The 19,242-nt window shown below is 46.0% G+C and overlaps 4 protein-coding genes across 7 annotated transcripts in view; 1 reads left to right on the top strand and 3 right to left on the bottom strand.

Annotated features, from left to right (window-relative positions):
• Positions 1 to 5,800, top strand: part of LOC120443916 — a 105,990-nt gene extending 100,190 nt beyond the window's left edge. For both annotated transcript variants that reach the window (XM_039623356.2, XM_039623355.2), the window contains 5 exons: positions 895 to 1,946; positions 2,198 to 2,330; positions 4,071 to 4,260; positions 4,330 to 4,836; positions 5,099 to 5,800. In XM_039623356.2, coding sequence (XP_039479290.1) covers positions 895 to 1,946; positions 2,198 to 2,330; positions 4,071 to 4,260; positions 4,330 to 4,836; positions 5,099 to 5,616 — 2,400 coding nt within the window. In that variant the 3' untranslated portion in view covers positions 5,617 to 5,800. The remainder of the gene's footprint in view (positions 1 to 894; positions 1,947 to 2,197; positions 2,331 to 4,070; positions 4,261 to 4,329; positions 4,837 to 5,098) is intronic.
• Positions 5,801 to 6,496: 696 nt separating this feature from the next.
• On the bottom strand, positions 6,497 to 9,650 carry LOC120458650 (serine protease inhibitor 42Dd). Of its 2 annotated transcripts, none has more exons than XM_039646379.2 (4): positions 7,898 to 8,136; positions 6,956 to 7,833; positions 6,741 to 6,888; positions 6,497 to 6,682 (listed from the first exon to the last, which is right to left on the bottom strand). In XM_039646379.2, exons 2-4 carry the CDS (start codon positions 7,823 to 7,825, stop codon positions 6,558 to 6,560), a joined length of 1,143 nt encoding a protein of 380 aa, XP_039502313.1. In that variant the 5' UTR covers positions 7,826 to 7,833; positions 7,898 to 8,136; the 3' UTR covers positions 6,497 to 6,557. The 2 variants fall into 2 exon arrangements, with proteins under 2 accessions (XP_039502313.1, XP_039502312.1); XM_039646378.2 differs by lacking the exon at positions 7,898 to 8,136 and adding an exon at positions 9,405 to 9,650 and having other exon boundaries at positions 6,498 to 6,682.
• A 638-nt stretch (positions 9,651 to 10,288) lies between these two features.
• On the bottom strand, positions 10,289 to 13,391 carry LOC120454832 (importin subunit alpha). Its single transcript, XM_039640306.2, has 5 exons — positions 13,150 to 13,391; positions 12,600 to 12,727; positions 12,217 to 12,530; positions 11,590 to 12,160; positions 10,289 to 11,528 (listed from the first exon to the last, which is right to left on the bottom strand). Exons 2-5 carry the CDS (start codon positions 12,660 to 12,662, stop codon positions 10,908 to 10,910), a joined length of 1,569 nt encoding a protein of 522 aa, XP_039496240.1. The 5' UTR covers positions 12,663 to 12,727; positions 13,150 to 13,391; the 3' UTR covers positions 10,289 to 10,907.
• A 1,120-nt stretch (positions 13,392 to 14,511) lies between these two features.
• On the bottom strand, positions 14,512 to 16,856 carry LOC120451745 (vacuolar protein sorting-associated protein 27). Of its 2 annotated transcripts, none has more exons than XM_039635671.1 (2): positions 16,147 to 16,856; positions 14,512 to 15,595 (listed from the first exon to the last, which is right to left on the bottom strand). In XM_039635671.1, the coding sequence occupies exons 1-2, from the start codon at positions 16,156 to 16,158 to the stop codon at positions 14,570 to 14,572; spliced, it is 1,038 nt and encodes a 345-aa protein (XP_039491605.1). In that variant the 5' UTR covers positions 16,159 to 16,856; the 3' UTR covers positions 14,512 to 14,569. The 2 variants fall into 2 exon arrangements, with proteins under 2 accessions (XP_039491605.1, XP_039491597.1); XM_039635663.1 differs by lacking the exon at positions 16,147 to 16,856 and adding an exon at positions 15,870 to 15,908.
• Positions 16,857 to 19,242: the final 2,386 nt, after the last annotated feature.

Here is a 19,242-nt window from a genome sequence, read left to right as displayed (position 1 = left end):
ATATTTGCGAGCATAAATAAAATACAGTTTCAGTGCGACAGTTAAACGGGACGAGAGAGGAAAACCAACAGAAACAACAAAAACAACAAAAACAACAGAAACAACAATAAATAAATAAGAAAACATAAATTACGCATACGACCCGTACGCCCGCCCTCAAGCAGGACATGTGAAAGGCGAAAGCTCTTAAGCGCACTTAACTCATAATTTTCCCACTCCCCGGCAAACTGACGGCACGGAAATATACATATTTCTTTTCGTATTGTAAATTGAAAATTAAAAAGTTGACAAAATGTTTTCATCGCATTTGGCTTCAAGGCTACTAAAGATGATAAGTTCCCATCACAGCAGTCGCAACTTTAAGCCCGTTGCTTGAGTTCTTTTTAAGTATGAAAGGTTGATAAGGTTTTGTAGATTTAATTGGTGGTGCTATAAAACATAAAGATACATTCAGTTCTCTCATTTTGATAATGTACTTAGAGCCTTAAAAGCAATTTGCCGCAAGAAACAGCTATAATGCAGTTAAAGATGCATTTTTATTGTGCTATAAATTGTGGACACAGGTTCCTAATTGGTTATGAAAGTCGGAACCCAAAAAAATGATGTGCCGCAAATTGTTTACAACTTTGTAATAACCCATGTCCAGAAAAGTGTAATAAAAAATTTATGCCAAATTGTCACCATTAGGGTGTTGCAAAAAATCCCACCAAATGATTACTTTGGATGGGTGTTGCTACTGCTGCTGTTGCTGTTGCTACTGCTGCTGTTGCTGCTGCTGATGCGACACGATGACAGCTTTTTATATTTAATTAAAAATAACGATGTTGCAGCTCAGCCGTCAAAGCACTCCATTTCCTTATTAACGGCCGTTCACAATTTCCGTTCCTCTTGCAGAGCTGGCACGGCATCATTAGCAGCTCGCTGGCCTCGCTGTTGTTGCTGGGCATCTCCACGCTGATTGCGATTGCCCTGGCCATCCACACGGAGCTCATGCCGAAGAAGTATCTGCAAATTGGCAGCAAGCCGGCGACGCCAACTAAGCGCCGCCTCAAGCGGCCGCATGAACAAGAGCGGGACCGGGACCGGGAACTGGATAGTTTGAGCAACATCACCCAGATCCGGGCTCAGTCGCCCATGGGGGCCACCACGGGCTCCACTACGACCACCACCATCATGACCGCCAGCACAAGCACTCCCGTTCCTCGCCGCCCGCCGCCCAACTCGACGGCGGGAATGCGTGGCGCCATCGGCATCAGTTGGCTGCTGCCGCTCCTCTTCGCCATCGCCGCCCCGCTAATCTGCAGCATCATTGGCCAGTGGCCGCGCCACTGGTGGCTTGAGGTCCTCTGGACGGGATCCGCGTCCCCGGAAGCCGGCGCGGGCAAAGAGGAGGCCGGGTATGCGGATACGGATTCTGGCGCCTTCTATTCGGCCCACTCGCTGCTCAACGGCGATAATTTACTGCTCGAATCGGAGGCAGTGATGGGAAATGGGAGCAGCAGCGCGCCAACAGAGACATCAACTGCATCATCGTCATCATCCACTGCATCCACTGCTCGGGCGGTCGATGATGATGTGGCCACGTCAACGTCATCAATCACGGGCATTGAAAGTGCAAGCAGCAGTGGATTCAGTGCCACTTGGAGTGGCATCTCCAGCGCTAGCACCAGCACCAGCACCAGCACCAGCTCCATCTTCAGCTCCACCTCCACTTCCGTTTCCGCGCTAGCTGCGCCTTTAACTTCCGGTTCGGGTGCGGGTGACTCCTCGACGACGCCATCGCCTTCTTTGAGCTTCATCCTGTTCGTCTGCATCGATTTGCTCTTCATCCTGCTCTTCTGTGCCCTGTTTGCCATTTTAATGAAGAAACTTTTGTGGTTGTGGCACAAGAATCGCAATGTGCATACGCATCCATTGGATAAATTCAATCTGGCTTTGAACAGGCGGTAAGTCGAGAAACACTCGAATGGGTGAATAGGCGAAATGGTGAATGGTAAATGGCAAATGGAAAATGGAAACGCGTTTGACAGATAAGACTCGAGGGAAATACTTAGATTTTAATGACCGCCCAGTACTTTCCATCCATTTCCATCCATTTCGCCCCGTCTAATCCGATCAAGTAAAAGAAAAGAAACAATTGCTGCCGCCACAATGTTAAACGGAAATCTCTTTCGTCTAATTTAATGCGTTCTCCCAGATTTGGACTACTCTACCGGGCGGGCGGACTGCTGCTGGCCAAGATCTGCAGCGACGGACTCTTTATCGCTTATGTTAATTCATCACCGGATACATTGTGGGCATATCCGTTCGGCATATCGTGCATACTACTGGTGAGTGCGGGAAGTGCGGGAAGTGCGGGGTACCGTTTACATCCACTTAGCCGCGTCAGGTGGACCGGCAATTGAAATTCAATTAGGCTCACCATCCAATCAATAAATACATATATACATACATAAGCACATACATATATCACTGGACAGGATTAAGGTCGAATGTTTGATGCGGCAGCAATCGCATTTGCCGGTCCAACTATTAGGGCCACTTGCACTCCACCGTCGCGCAGGCTTATGCAAATCGCATTTCGTTTTTATTTCCGACGACTTATTTAAGTTGCATATTTTATCAAAGTGTGAAGCCTGCATATTTTTACACCTGCCGCACCAGCCGTGCAAATTATGCATGCAAAATCAGCCCAGAATATGGGGCTGAAAGCGAGAGTGGGCGTGGCAGCAAGGACTCCATTGAGTGCATTAACTGCCTGATCAAAGAGCTGAATAAGAAGCCTTTTTCGTGTTTATTCTGTCCTTGGCTTTGACACTTGACTTCGGTCTCCACTGCCACTTTCACATTCACTTCACTTTCACTTCCATCTGTTATTGTTTGCTTTTTATTCCACTTCTCGGTGATTTGCTGTGCAAATGAAATAAGTGCGCTCGACTTACCCAGCTTACCTCCCACCTGCCACTTGAGTGGCTTCATCTCCTTGTGTTTCAATTTTATATGAAGCCAAGATGGCCGGGCCCCATTTCATTTTTCTAGCCACTTTAAGCAGAATGTTCCGTGCTTTTGCGCGCACGCCCAGCAATCAGCTCAATCCAATTAAATAAACAATTATCTGCACGGCGAAGTGTATCCTCCTGCCATATCCTGGCAAAACTAATCACATAATTACACGCACACACACTTTGATGTGGCCAGCCGGCAAATGTGAGTGCGCGTGTGTGTGCGTACCACTCGGCGTATGCGTAATGCGCACATGGCACATTCAAATTCAAACACAAAGACAAACACAAACAAATTAGGTCGAGCCGCCGCCTCCTTGAATCCAAAACCACAATGTCTACAACCCACTCAGTGCTCAATGGTCCTGCTGGCCCAGGACTATTAATGTGCACCAAAATCACTTTGATTGTGGGCGTTTTCAATGGTGCGTCTGTCTTGCTATTTAATTATTTAAACAGTGGCCAACTCGTATACAGCACACGCAGAAAAATATATCCCACTTATGGCATTAAATCCAAGTTAAAGTAGTTTACTAACAGAGTAAATAACTATAGAAACCTTTAATGAGTCTAATTCAAGATAAAACATATCTGTCTTCATTTTACGTATATGATCATAGGATTGAAATCTCCTTTCTCTGTGTGTTAGTCCCTCTAATATGTAATTAAATATCCTCTTGGAGCGAATCTATATAATTCGAGCAATTCAGTCGATTGAGCTTGAGGCCCCTGCGCTAAGTTCGCAATTAATTTTGCTCGAAAATCCTGGCCGGGAATTCGGAATTCGGAATCTGGAGCATGCCTCCCATCAATTGCGCTCATGAAAAAAGGATACAATAGCCATATATGGCCCATATGGTTTGGCCTCGATTTATGGCCGCCTTTTGGTCATGCATTTAATTCCCCCAAACGCTTGGTTTGACTTCCACCTGGGCCGTAATCGAAGGGTCATCCGTGACTTAATGACTCCATTCAGGCGACCCAATTTTATTAGGGTCAGCCCAGATGGGCTGGAAGTTTATGCCATGCCCACCATCACGGCCATGATTCAATCGCTCGCCATTCCAGGGCTCGGCCATCCTCATCTGCTTTGTCATCAAGGCGGAGAGCCAGCTGCGCGGACCACCCTTCCTCTCCAGCAACGGGAGCAGCCAGAGCAGCTCCCTCAAGCAGGCCAAATTCAACACGAGCAGGAGCAGCCTGGACGAGAACTACTGCACCACCACGACGACGGCGAATGTGAACAGTCCGCTGAGCTGTAGGTTTTTGGCCCCCTGAATCGCATTTCCAGCTTCAACCATCTAATCGCCACCTTCTCCCACTGCAGTCTACACCAACCACGACAAGGAGAAGGAGAACGACTGCGCCGTGTCCTTGTCAATGTCCAGTGCAGGCGTGTCCGCCGCAGCAGTCGGTTCCTTGGCCTCGTCAGCCGGCGTGGGCGGTGCCCCGCCCCTGCAGGCGAAGGTGGGCCTGGACATGTCCGCAGCACAGGCATCCGGTGTCCCACTGCCGTTGACAATCATCTCGACGGCCCCGCGCTGTCAGGTCACAGCCGATGGAGCGACCGAATCCTTTCTGGGCGACCGCCAGACCCTCTCCGTCGCCCCCTCCCCGGACACCCGTTGCTGCGCCATTCTGGGCGGCGGTACCGCCTACGATGCGTACACCATGGGCGTGGGCATGGGCATGGGCGTGGGCGTGGGAGTGGGCGGACTCACTGGTAGCCTGGGAAGACGCAGCTTGCATCAGCAGCCGACGCACTTTCGCCCAGGTGCCTGTGGCGAGTACGTGGGCGTCGAGACGCTCGATATACTGCAGGGCGTGGCAGCTGGTAAGTACACAGAGACAAAAAGTGCCCAATAATAGAATGCATTTTCGAGGTTTTAAGTGTATAATACTTTGTATCTTTAATCATTTAAAAATTAGATTAAAATATATTTTCTAAAAATCCTGCAATATTCTGTGAACTACTTTATTCTCCGTGCAAAAACAGTATATACACTCAAACTTGGTGGATGATGCCAAATGAGCATGCATTATTAACGATCCAGAGTCTGATTACCACCCCAAACCCTCTGCTCTCCAATCCACAGACAGTATAATTGGCATCCACACCAGTGCCATCATGCCCACTGCCACAAGCACTTCTCATTATGTTCCGCTGCAGCATAATCCCTACGTGGACTTTGTGCCCAGCTCCCTAATCCTCAGCATGGCGCCACCTCCGACCATAAGCGGAAACCTGAGTGGGCCTGCGATGCAGACGATTCCAACGATTCCAACGATACCAACTATGTCGCTGCCCACCCAAACGCCGAAGACGCAGAAGCGAGTGACCATCCTGGAGCCGACGTCCCGCACCACGTTCGACCCCCTGCTTCCCACCATGGTGGCGGCGGTGGTCTCCACATCGACTGTCACCAGCACGGCGACCACGACGCCGGCCACGCCCACGCCCACGCAGAGCGGCTGCAGTGGGGGCAATGATGCAACGCTGGACCGGATCACCCTCGATCTGGACTACTTGCTGAACAGGGGGGCTGTGGATGCCGCCGACGGAGGCGGGATTAACCCACCGCCCACCAGTGATGATGGCCAGCAGAAACAATAGCAATATCCGTGAGTTGAGAGGCATTTGTAGGCCAAATGCCCACACTGAGATGCATTTAAGAGGCTTCGTTTTTCTGTCAACAGATGTAAATATGTGTAAATCGAATTTCGAAACTAAACTACAGTAGAAATCTCTGTGAATATTCATCAGATATAGATACCAAAACAAGTATGGATAACAATCAGTTTTACTCCTGGTTTTCCCTATTCTTTAACTCTTAACTTTTAGTTCTATCGATTCAGGAAAGGTTCAGTGATTTAGACATCAATCATAAATAGTCTCACATTTAGAACACAATTTAAAGTTTACGTCATTGCATATGTAAAACAAATTGAATGAATTTAAACTAAAGATAACTTTTTAGCTAGATTTACAAAAGCCTATTGAAGGCAATACAATGAGAAATTGAACGAAATTGAAAAATTATTGAGCGAGAAAGACAGTGAGGTGTAAACATGTTTTTGATTCCATTTAAAGTTTCCTAGAATTAAAGCCAAATTAAGCCCTATTAAGCTGCAGAGATAAAATACAAAATACAATAATTGTAAAACTAATAAACATAACAGGACTATTTCTGGAACAACACAAATTATACAGATATATCTTTAAATAAACTCAAGACTCTTGTTAGAAAATCTACGAAATGCGTGTGTTTTAACTTAAAAGGAAATTATATTAAAAGAAGAGAAGCTGTCAAAACAAGGTAAGATTGAGGCAAGATTTCTATAAAAGTATTTAAATAATCCATATTATTATGACTTTCATTCTCATTTCCAAAGAACACCCACTTTCTGACTATCGTTTAGCCTACCATATCATTCAACGCAGCCACTTGACAACTCGTATTTCTTGTTTAGTAAATATTAGTGTAACTTTACTTATTTGTATACAAGTTAACATATTGCACAACCCTTCCGTATTATGGAGTTTCCCCGGGACTATTAAAACTCCACCACGTGACCCATCAGATAGGTCACATTCTCACTGCGAATGGCAAAGAAGAATGGATGGTCAGCTCGGAAGAATTTCTGGCGGGAGGAATTGCTGATCACAATGGGTTTATATTCTGCAAAGGTTAAGCATGAGGTAAATCTATCGCCGGGGATTTCAAAGAAATGAAATACCTGTAGCATTTTTGGGCAACTCGGGTCCGGAACCAGACTCATTCAAATTGATACGCAGCTTGTGGAGAACATCGGCAATGGGCAGATTCGCAGATGAATGCAGGTGCTTGAAGTTCGCGGATGGAGCAAATATCTCCGCGAAGCCCAGCTACAAGACAACATGCACATTTTGAAATAAAATGGAAAAAGATGATCCATTTATTTATGTTACGTACCTGTTTCAAGGGCTGCCGCAGACTGCACTCGAAATCGATACTGAATTTGGGCAGCAGCACCTGCACGCCCTCCATCTGCATTCGCTGCTGCAGTGCACCCAAATCCAGGTCATGCAGCTGCTTCTCCAGTTCCTGCAGACCAACTCGCTGATTGGGCAGGATGAGCAGCATGGACAGCTCCTCGGCGTGCTCGAAGGGTAGCTCAATGGCACGGGCATCCAGATCCCGCAGCTCGGCGAACTTCACAAACATGTCGTCGTCGAAGAGCATGGGCACCGATTTCACCTGGCTGCTGCCGCTGTGGAACTCATAGAGCCCGGTTCTGTACGCACTGAAGGGCAGGAACCACTTGCTCTGCAGTGTGGCCGCCAGCAGGAGCAGCGTTTTGGCAGCCGAACCATCTGCCACGTGGATATCCTTCCAGCTGCCACCACCCACGCTGGCCAGGATCTGTTCGTTGATGTGGCGACGCAGCTTCTCCGTTTGCTCCAGGTCAACACACTCGGCCGTGGCATGGAAGTAGGTTTGGGCAATCTTCTGGAAATCATCGGCCACACCAGACTCACATCCCAGCATCAATCGGCTCTGCAGCTGCAGGAAGGTATCTGCATCTGCTGTGATGTTGGCCAGTTCGGCGGCATAGAAGTTGGCCATTTTGGCATTGCTGGGAAAGCGTTGCTTCAGTCGCAGTAGCTTCTGCAGCTCCTCGGCCGTGGCTCCATCCGATCCCAGGAAGAGCAGGGACAGCGTGGCTTCCAGCAGCAGTGGTGATACCACCACATTCTCATCTGCAAAACTGGTCGCTATGCTGTGGTAAATGCCAGCACCTATGGGGCAGTCATAGGGCGTTGAATTGGCAGCTTCACTCATTCTGTGTCCTGCAAAATATAATTTATTGGTTGGAATTAAAGCTTTGTAATATTGGAATGCCAAATTATTTACCTAATATAGTAAATTACTCTACTTTTAACTCAGAAAGGGGTGTATGAGTAGGATGCACACTTTTTCCTGGAATCTAATGAAATCTGAATTCCGAAAGAAGCCTTGGGCAGTGTTTTTGTATGCCAATGAAGGCTTATTAATACTATAAAGGCGTGAATTTATCGCTTCCACATGCCTGATTCTATCAAAAGTAATTGTTTAGCATAAATGTGCCCTTCGGCATAATGCAAAACACATGTGCCATCGTCGACGACGACGATGTATGTACTCGTATGTGAGTAAACTTGGCCAAATTTATTAGGGCCATGAGATGCTTTAAATAAAATGAAAATATAATTTTGAGCCATCCGCCATCCATTGAATCCTATTTAAATTCACCTTGGCTCTTGAAGTGCACACTGTAATGAAAATGTAAATTGTCTTCCATTTCATTTGGGCCAGAAGCGCGTGAATACAAAAGAAAAGCCTTGAGCAAACAAAGTGCGCTGAACAAGGGAGCAAGCACACTAGGCCAAACTTGACACTATTTTCGGCAAGTAAACAAAGCGGAAATGCCGAGGCGGAAAACTTTGTGACAGTGCTGCGGCTATATATTTGCGGCAACTTTTAATTTCACGCGATTTTCGGCAGCCGCCTCCGTTCTATGGCGAACACCACTCCCCCCATTCCCGCCCACAACAACGCCAAAGCCCACGCCCACTTCAACGCCCACTCGCCATATAGTTTGCCGATCCGAAGCTGCAGCTCTGCACGCCGATTTCTACGCGACGCGCACACTTGCGCGCTTAATTGCCACATCAACAAACAAAATACGCGCCCACCCACCCCAATTGGAAAATAAAAACGGACCGAGGCGAAACGAAAAAGCGTTTTCCGCTTCAAAATCGCGAGAACCACGCTGCCCACACTTAAAAAAAATCGTCAAGCAATGCGTTAGAACAAATTATCAGAATAGCATGGCACTCGGAGGCATTGCTAAGAAATGCAATGATTATTTGTAAGATAAATGATAAAGAAAATATATTCATATTTTACAATTTTAAGTTTCACATTAAAAGCTCTTCTAACTTTAAAAATCAATAACAATTTGATGTTTCTCATATTATTTATTTTTTGCTGTGCACACTCGCTATAAAGTAGCGCTGTTCTATTGCTACATACACACATAGATGTTTATTGTTTATTTTTGGTGTGCCAATTTTTTGTTTTATTCGACGAAATTAACTGCATCATGAGTTTGTCAAAAGTGCTTCGGTTTTTTTAACGCTTTTACTTCATTTATTTTGTAAACGTTTAAATGCACAAAGTGGCATATGGCGAATCCCCACTCGATTTTCATTGAGGCATATGAGATCACAGAATCGTTTTCGAAGTGGCATCATCAACAACAATAGTTGTGAAAATTTCGATACATATTCTGGGAAAATGCGGCTGATTTTACAAATACCCGTACGTTACTTATGTAGAAGCACAGATTGATTTCACAGCCGTTGCACTATTCTATTACCTTTATTGAATTGAATTTGTAAGCAATTGTTAAGTTTGAAATACGAAATATAGATCGTCTTGCAATTATATAAATTAGTTGCCTTTAGAGATTCACGCCCGCACGCAGCTTCAACCAAAAGTCGACTAAACGCTTGCGCTCGCAAATAATAAAATAGCTCGAAACCTCGAAGAACCAATTGGATAGATCCGATCCATCCGCCCGCCTCATCGGTGACGACAACTTGGGCAACGCTGGGGCAAAAGCTCCGGATGGCCAATGCCTCCACACAACTCAGTTTGAATTTTCGGCAACTACTTGCTCGACTGCTGAATTTTTAATCTATTTTTATAATTTGTTTGCCGCTGCCGCTGGTTTGACTCGCCGAATCCGACGCGCTGCATCCGATGGGAATAAGTTCGTGGACATGGTTGTTGATGCGACGTCGCCCCACTTGTTATGTTTTGTTTTTGCCCTGGACCACTGCGAATCACCACTGCGACTCATCTTGATTGAGTTGGTGGGGCGCATTCTATGCCAGTAGCTGAGTTGAGTCGGTTGTTTAATCATTATATCTAATCTGGAACGCTTTTGGGTTCGCTGCACGCTGCTGCGGATTACTCTGCTGGAATGGGCGTGGCTGCGCCAGATAGCTCTTAATCTTCCGGCTATCCGCTTACGGTCGAAATGCGATTTAAACGCACAAAAACCCATGTATTGACTGCATGACTTTTTATCGCGAGTGTACTGACAAAAGGCGCCAGCACTGAAGGGATAACATTTTAAATTCGATTGCCTATAAAAAATATATAAAAAGGCCCAAAAATATGCTTCAATCTTCTTAAAGCGCCCGATATTATAGAAAACTTTTTTTTTAAATCGCGCAAAAAAAACGCCTAGGCATGTATCATTTAAACAATTCATTATTTATTGACAACTGTGAATACAATCTTGCAATTCGGGGATGAGGACACTGGTGTTAAGGGGATGAGTAGTTGTTGTAATGCTTGCGCGAAGGTGGAGGATTAAAAGCGTTTCCTGTATACATAAATAAATACTAAACAGCCTAAAATATATTCGAAACATATCCAATAAAAAGCCGAGCACACGCAATCAGACGGGCACCCTGTACAGACGGATTCTGGGCAACAACCATGATCCCAGCCAGCACAGCTGCCCGAGCGGTTGCATCCTGAACGTGAAACACTGCACCGGAGATTCATGCTGCAATCTGTGAACTCCAATGCGAAGAATGCGGGAATGTTGAATGGGATTCATGCGTAGATGGGGTACGGGTGGTCTTCGCCAACCCGATTCAATTATGATTTAAGCTAATGCATTCGTCTGTGTTTCCATGCGAGGTATGTTTGGGAATGTTCGTGGTGAGATGTGATGGTGCGTATGTTTGACAATGGCATAGCTTGTGACAAAAAAATAACGTGTGAGCGCGGTCGAAGGTCTAACGAGTTGGTGTAGTTTGTAAGGCGTGTGAGCGGCGTTTGGAATATGTGGTGGGCGATTAGTCTAGAACGTGTAGCCACCCTCAGGAGCCTTAGGCTGGGTGGCATTGAACTCGAGGGCTCCGTTGACCTCCTGAGGCGCAAGTTCTTGCTCGGCCTCGTCGTCGCCGTTGCTGAAGTAAGTGTCGATGATGGCGTAGGCCTTCTTGTAGACCTCCTCGTTTTCGTGCTGCTGCAGTGTTTCCAGCTTATCTAGACCGCCCATCTCCTCGACCATCAAGCATAGGTTCTCGATGCCATTGAATTTCTCCGCCAGGGCGAAAAAGTTCGATAGGCCCGTCTGCACCACCTTGATAGTACGCGGATCCTTTGCGTCCAGCAGATCGATAAACGGCTTCAATATATGGTACTTCTCAATTAGATCCACGATCTGTTCAGGAGTGCCAGACGTCGTGGTGTTTGTCACCGCCCAGGCTGCCTCTTTCTGGGCCTTAAAATCACCTTTCTCCAGCACAGTGCGCAGCTGGTGAAAGATGCCGGCATCTTCCACCGCTTGGATCTGCTTCTGGTTACCTGCTGTGATGTTGCTGATCGTCCAGGCAGCTTCCTTGACAATGTTACTCTTTTTGTGCTGCAGAAGAAGTCCCAGCAAAGGTAAAGCTCCAGATGCGATTACAACATCAGTCTAATACAAAAATGAAATCATCGGGTCAGAATAAAAAGAATAAGATCATTTGTTTTGTTACCTGTTGATCTGTGCCGGTCACAATGTTGCCAACGCTGCGCAAGGCGGGCACAATAATGCTTGGCTCGTCCATTTGCAATAGTTTGACCAGACGTGGCACTGCCTGCGAGTCGACCACTGCCTGAATCTTGCTGTTATCGTCGTCTGTGACGTAGGACAAAGCCCAGCAGGCGTCGGCCAGCACTTGGATGTCCTGACTAAACAGAAGCTGCGACAGGACGGGCAACAGCCGCTTCACCTGCTCGAACGGCGGCGAGGGATTCTTGTTCCTGCACAGGTTAGACATCAGCCAGACGATGTTGCGCAGAAAAGAGAGCGGCGTCTCATTGTTGATCAGAGGTAAGATTCCGTCAATTACATTGTTGTGGATGACAATGTCGCGGGCGGCAGCTCCGTCGCCGGCAATGTTGCCCAGAGCCCAGACTGCCTGCTCGGCCAGGTTGGTGGACTTGGACTGCAGCAGAGCCACGAAATGCGGCACAGCATTGTGTTCGATGACGCAGCGCGTTTGGTCGGAGGTGCCGGAGGCGATGTTTGTAAGCGCCCAGGCGGCCTCAAACTGCAGCATTGAGCTGGAGATTCAGGGGATTTAGTAATGCTTTATCGGCTATTTATAGCCACTACTTACTTGTTGGAATTTTGCAGGAAGCGTATGCAGATGGGCACTATTCCATGGCCGATCATCAGGTCGATGGGCGGATTGCGCTCCCGACTGAGCATCTTGCGGGCAGACTGCATGCCCAGGAACTGGCGCTCCTGATCCTCGCTGTTCATGGCCGCCACTATCTCGTCCACGGACAGCTGCACCGGCGACTGGCCATTGAGCTCTTTGAGCGGCGATGTGAGGTCCTCGTCGTTGATGTTGCGCCGCTTGAACATCTGGTCCTCCTTCTTGGCCTTGCGCAGCTCGACGGTCACCTCATGGCGACGCATGCGCGAGTCCTAGGGCACAAAGTGAGGTTAGCTCTGAACGGGGTTCTGCAGAGGATCTGCGGTTTCTTGGTACATTACCTGCGTGTTGATGGTGTTGGCCTTGTACGAGCCCTGTCGCGAGTTAGAATCCGCCTTACTCATTTTGTCGAGTTTTTCTTTTTCCCTTTAAAAGTTTTGATGTTGCTGCTGCGATGAAATGTATGAAACTGAAAAGGAAAATGTGAGTTAAAGTGGAGAAGAAGCTGAATCAAGGGCTGCTAGGTTTGCTATCTCTTTCTTATATTTCCCTGTTCCTTTCGGCAGACCGGCTTTTAGCAAGGGCGTGCAACAGGGGCGTAGTCATGAATTTATGAAAGGGGTTTCTTTGTTGGCACAAAAAGGTTAATGTTAGCTAAAATAGCACAAGAAGCCAAACATTTGAAAAGATTATTATTTTAAGTAGACCAAAACCGAGCGAATTCGGGACTACGCCTTTGGTTGGCAACAACGAAGCAACAGCTGCAGCAGCCGCCATTTGCAGATTAGCGGAAAGAGGGGAGCATAGAAGAGGAGGACAAAGAGGAAGGAAGAGGCGCGGCAAAGTAGTAAACGAAAGTGAAAAGGAACAAACGAATATACACGCACTTACCTTAGCCCTTTTTGAAGGCGTGTGCTCGCTTTTTAGGCTTGAAAATCACTTCACTGAATTTTTGTACAATTTTGATCGTTCCCTTAGGAAAGATGAGCACGAGAATTTGTCAAGCGTGTTAGCACGCTGAATGTGCCGATAGAACTGTGCTGTGGCAAACGTAGACAATCTCGAAATCGATGCGAATTTAGAGTCAATGCCTGCTTGGCGCCGCCAGAATTTACCGTTTGATTTGAAAAGCAAGCCTTAGAGGCGAACGAAACGCAGATGGCCCATCGATCTTTGTCGCCTATCGATGTTTGCTGCCAGTGTGAACGTCTGTGCTTAACATCGAATGTTATCTTGCTGTTAGCTTGGAGTACGAGAATCACGCGTAGAAAAAGCGCTATTTAAAATAATGTAATTTTTTCATAGCCCACTTAATATTAGAACATTATTATTTTACCTTACGGGATTCGTAGTCGTAGTACTGATCGCTTACCAAGTGGATGACCTGCTTTTGCGTTCCATCATGAGTTTGTGGAACGTGTGCGCATGCAGGCCACATTCAGCAAACAGCTGAACAGAAAGCGGCTGAATCTGCACACCAAGCGGGCTAATTTAAATGTTTATGACCTGCATTACTATAGATTACTTTCTTGCATTTTCTCTAGTAAAAATAATTCGGTTGTAAAATTAAATAAAAAAAATTTTAAAAAAATATTATTTATTGTACATTTGTACATTTTTTTAAAGCTTTAACAAATTCAATTAGTTTGTTTTTTGCAAGCAAATATAAATTTGTTTTTGTACTTAACATATGTATAATGTATGTGTTTAATCTTTGCTTTAAATTAGTTCGTCGGATATATGTTAAATATTAAAACTCCATCCATATTTAATAAGACAATTATAGCCATCTAAATAAACATTTAATTGGAGAAAACAACGTACTGATTTTAGCTGTCTACCTATAAATATAGAATTTGATTGTCCTTTTTGCTTGCAAATATGTTGTTATTGCACTAATACCATTTAATCTCTCGTTTATCACTAATAATGCAATAAATGCAGATATTCCGGTTAATGCTCTTTTAATTTTGTTTATGTGTGGCTGTCAGAAATAAACACCTTTTTTTTTGGAGGTAATCACCTTTGCAGCCAATCGATTTAGTCCCTTTTTCAATTGTGTGTTTTCCGAATTCTTTGGGCAGTAATCCGCTAAATTAATATGGGAAATTAATTATTTGAAGCGCCCACATTTAGACTTTTGAATTATCACTTTATCAGCTTTAGCGAATAAATGCAGTTTAGAATAATTAACTCAAGTGTGAACTATTGATTGACCTCCTTGTTCTTCACATTAATTAAATAGTCGAAGTATTACATTCTCGAAGTATTTTATTTATTTTTTCAACAATATTTCCGTTCTCAATCAAATCTAGGCCGTCTTCTTGTTCTCCTCCGTCACTGGAGCAGCGGTGGTGGTGGTGCTGACCTCCGGGGCAGATCGTGCCTCCACCACGTCGGAATCATCGCTGTCGGGAGCTGGAGAGGATTGGCCAGAGAAGGGCGGAAACTGCTGATCCTGGGGATAGGTTTGCTGCTGCTCCTGCTGTTGCTGTTGCTGCTCCTGCTGCGGCTGCTGTTGCTGACCCTCGTTGTAGTCAATGGGAGTGGGTTCCAGCTCGGGCTGTTGGGCGACAGGAGCCTCCACCACCTCACCCTGCTGCTCGGAAACCTGCTGTTGAACCTGCTGGGGCGCGAACACCTGCTGGTGGGGATAGTAGATGGGAGCGGGCAGCGAGGCCACGGGAGCGGCAACATGGACGGGAACTGGAGCTGGAGCAGCCACGGAAACCACTGGAGCAGCCACGGCACGGGCAGCCACAACCGGTTCCCGCTGAACCACCGCATTGAATCCGTTGATGTCGTCGGCGGTGTAGGTCACTGTGCGCTTGTAGCCATCGGCATCCAGGACGGAGTAGGATCCCACCACGTTGCCGCCGTCACGGGTCTCCACCTGGCTCTTGATGTCGCCGGTGATGCTGTCGTGGACGCCGTAGGAGAAGTCGTAGCGGGGAGAGGACTCCAACTCCACCTGCTTCAGAACCGCGGGAGCAGCAGCCACAGTTTTCACCACTGGAGCAGCAACCACGGGAGCAGCAGCCAGGGTCTTGACCACCGGAGCAGCAAGGGGCAGAGCGAGAGGAGCAGGAGCCACCGCCTTCACAACTGGAGCGGGCACGGCATAGGATCTGGTGTACACAGGAGCAGCTGGCACAAAGGTCTTGGCGAAGACAGGAGCCGCCTGGTGGTAGACAGCAGCCTGGGCCACTGGAGCCGCATGGTAGACGGCAGCTGGAGCCTGGTAGGTGGCGTAGGCGGGATGGTAGCCGGCATAGGTGGCCGCGAATCCTGCGCGACAGGATGCAGTGATGGCCAGAAGGGAGAAAACAGTCAGGAGCTGCAAAGGAAAAGGGTTTATTCATATTGAAACATTTTTCTATGCACCTATATATTTTTTAAACATTTTTTGAGCATATATAATTATTGTTACGTGTAATTTAAAGTTGTTTTTTGATTTTCCAAATAGAGATTCATAATTGAAATTAGTCTGGCAGAAAGAAGTGTTCTACTTTATATTTTGATCTAAAACGGTGGTTGCATTCATATATGCAAATGCAATACAAAAATCAAATTCGATTATACAATTTTCCAAATCCAATATGAAGCAATACCGATTGGATTGGTTTTATTTTCATGATTATGCAAATCACAAGCTATAAATACTGGCGCACTTCAATTGAATTTTCCTCCTATTTTTTGGGCTACACCAAATTTAAACATTTTATTGCTGCAGATTTGTAGAAAAATTCATGTAAGTGCTAGCAAATTTTTTTGAAAAGGATATATTAACACACGAGTTGAGCGATTGCCTTGAAAACTAGACACTTTGCTGGCAATTGAAATGCCTTTTAAATCGAGCTGGTTAGAGTTCCACTTTATTAAACTCACTTTGCCTGCCATTGTGGAATCACTTCCTTTGGACTGGACTGGGTTTGCTCGAGGATGAAGAGGCACGTGCCGCACAGGATGCGATGACTTTCAGGCTGACGACTATACGACTATACACGAGTATATCCGTCCGAGTATATCCGTCTTGGAGAGACGTCGACTTAATGATGCCGACCACTCCCGACGCACGTCACTTTATATGGGGCGTCAGAATTAGCCCCCCAAAGAAGTGGCGCCCTCAACAAAAGCGGAATGGGGCAAATACAAAAAAGAAGAAAAATAACCGAAGAGCAAACCGGTAACAAGTGCTAAAGTGTCTCGGCATCTTGGTTGACAATTTGACAATTGCGGGCCAAAACTGGTTTCGGGTAATTTGTCTTTTTGTCCACGGTTTTGGTACTGCCATCGAATTGAGTGTCGATTTCGGTTTCAGTTTCGTTTTGACTCTTTCTGCTCGATTTTCGATGTCAAGTTCAGCGCTTCCTTGTAGGCCTACTCGCCGAGTTGGTAATTAATTGCGATTTGCGTGGCGTTCAATTAACTTTTCAATTGTCAGCTCGCCACCTTGCAGCGCCCTCTGTCGGCGCACAGCGCACTTGAAAGTCACCGTGTTTTTCTTGGCGACATGCGCATGCCAATGGAGCGCCAAATTTGCTGTCAAGCTGTCCCTAAAGCCAACTATTTCTCCACCTCCCACGAAAATACAGGTGACTTGTCAACACCTCCAAGTCCCCAAAAAAAAAAATATATATATATTTATATACACATATCTTGCGACTTGGGGCGTTTGTGTGTCAGTTGGGGCGTTTGCTTCATTGGGCGCATGATTTTCAGTTTTTTGTTATTTCTGTCTTTTTGAAACATTTGTATTATTGTTCCCTTCGGTGTTTATTCGGAGATTGGCACAGTTTCACGTAGTTTCGACCTGGATATTGCCAAATCGGATTACTAATTGCAGACCCCTTTATTGCTCTTTCTCCTTTATTTTCCATGAATGAGTTGGTTGCCATCAAAGGTTGCCAAGCAGGAACAAAGTGCGCATTGGGTCACCGAAAATGGGTCTTAGTTGTTAATAATATAATAACAACCAAGAACCGAAGGTTGCCCCAAAAGGTTTTTCTAAGAAATTCACCACTCAACCCCCAACCAACGAAAAATGTGTCAACTCATTTGAGCGCTTCGAATCGATGTAATTAAGCGCCTTCAAGCCACCAGCCGCTCCATTATGGCCACAATTGTCTGCGTATGGCGGTAAACAATGAGCCATCAAGAGATCGCCGTTCAATGACTGCCCCTTCCTTCTGGAGGCAAGAAGAATTGAAAGTGCGTGGATCGTCCGTGAGTTTTCTGTGGGCCATAAACATCCGATTACAGCGTCCAGACACGTAGCTCCAAGCCATCAAGATACAAGGCACACTTATGGGCTCAGCAGGGGGATGGCATATATGTATACATATATCTGCATATATATATATATCGCATATATCACACGCTTGAACTTGAAAAGTGTCGGGGTTTTGGAGAATGGCACACGCTGGTGGGTTGCCACCTGCCTTAACCCCCAACACAGCAAAGTGCCTCAGGACTCAGGACACGCCTCAAAGGAGCTTAGATTTCCATTGAGTGAATCCTTTACTTCGCCTTTTGCACACTCATATGTATGTGTTTACAAATGGTAGACCTGCTGAATAGAAAGTACTGTGAAATCGATGTTGTTTAGTGGATGTACATATATTTCTATGATACATTTTCATCGAAAAAATTTAATGGGGCTTGCATTTCTTAATTTTTGTGTAAATAAAGCCCTTTGTGGCACCAGAAACCTTTATAATCAGTAACTTAAATATACTGCTGATTAGGAACGGGCCGTAGAAAAATAAAAAACTTAAACCATGCCTTATTTATTGGTTGCTCAAATGATAGAGTACATAAAATATAAAGGCTCCTGAAATAATTACTCTTTCTCTGCTCTTTCAGAGAACACTATTTGCACTCGGCTTTTTAATTAATTTAGACAGGTGCGTCGGCTGTCGGAGGGTTAATAGTCAACACTTCTGGCAACGACCCTCTAATTGAGGAGGCATCGCGGCAGGCGGAATCTGCAGCTCAATGCCAGGTTGGCGGGATGAAAACGGTGTGCCAGGTGGGTCAGGTGGGTCAGGGACAGGAGAGAATCACTTGCCTATCGGCGTGGCAATTAAAATCCAGTGTGTGGCTGGCCAGGATGTGAGGGGATCCATTAAGCCCGGCCAAAAGGGAGTCTGGCATCTGGCATTTGGCATTTGACATTTGACAAATACTTAACACTATTTGCCCGACTTAATAAACCCGCCTTCGTTGACTTTGCCGCCGCAAAAGGACATGAAAATGGAGGGGGGAATGGGGAAGGACACGGAGAGTCCTTTTGGGTGGAAACGGGCACGGCAATGATTGATTGCACGTTAAAGCCGGAGAGCGTCACATCATTTCCTTTTTACACTTGACAGGAAATGCATTTTTAGTTGGCGCTGGCGAAATGAGCATCGGTGTGTGCTGCCCGGAAAAAGAGTGTGTGGGTGCGGAAAAAGGATATAGGATGATAGGATAGGGTAGGATACGAAAGGATAGGATAGGATACTGTAGGATGGGATGCGGAGGAAGCGGAAGATGTACGTATGCAGAGCGAAATCACAGCTAGTGGGAAAATGGAAAGGAATTGAAAACAGACAAATGCAAATGCAGATGCAAAAGCCGAAGCAGAATCTGAATCTGAACCTGGGATCTGAATCTGAATCTGAACTGAGTCTGAGCCGAGGCACTCCATGGCCGTTTTCACAGACAATTTACACAAGAATCACACAAATACGAGTACGTAAACATTTTGTGCGAGTCTGAGCTTGGTCATTGAGCAAACCATTCGCACGGAAAGCCCGTCCAGGTGCAAACGATTTCCCACCCGTAGTAAAGCTCCAAGTTGGCGTACTTTTTGGCAGGTACAGAGGAAGAAATAAGATGTTTGAACTATACTTGCAGTACAGACATATTTATAGTTTCAAAATGTTTAATTAACTTTAGACAGGCTATTGAATATCAGAACTAGGCAGTTATCACTAGAAC

The sequence above is a fragment of the Drosophila santomea genome, chromosome 2L (assembly GCF_016746245.2).
Source record: "Drosophila santomea strain STO CAGO 1482 chromosome 2L, Prin_Dsan_1.1, whole genome shotgun sequence".
NCBI lineage: Eukaryota > Metazoa > Arthropoda > Insecta > Diptera > Drosophilidae > Drosophila > Drosophila santomea.
Note: the sequence above shows the minus strand (reverse complement) of the source record. Positions and strands in the feature narration are given on the sequence as shown.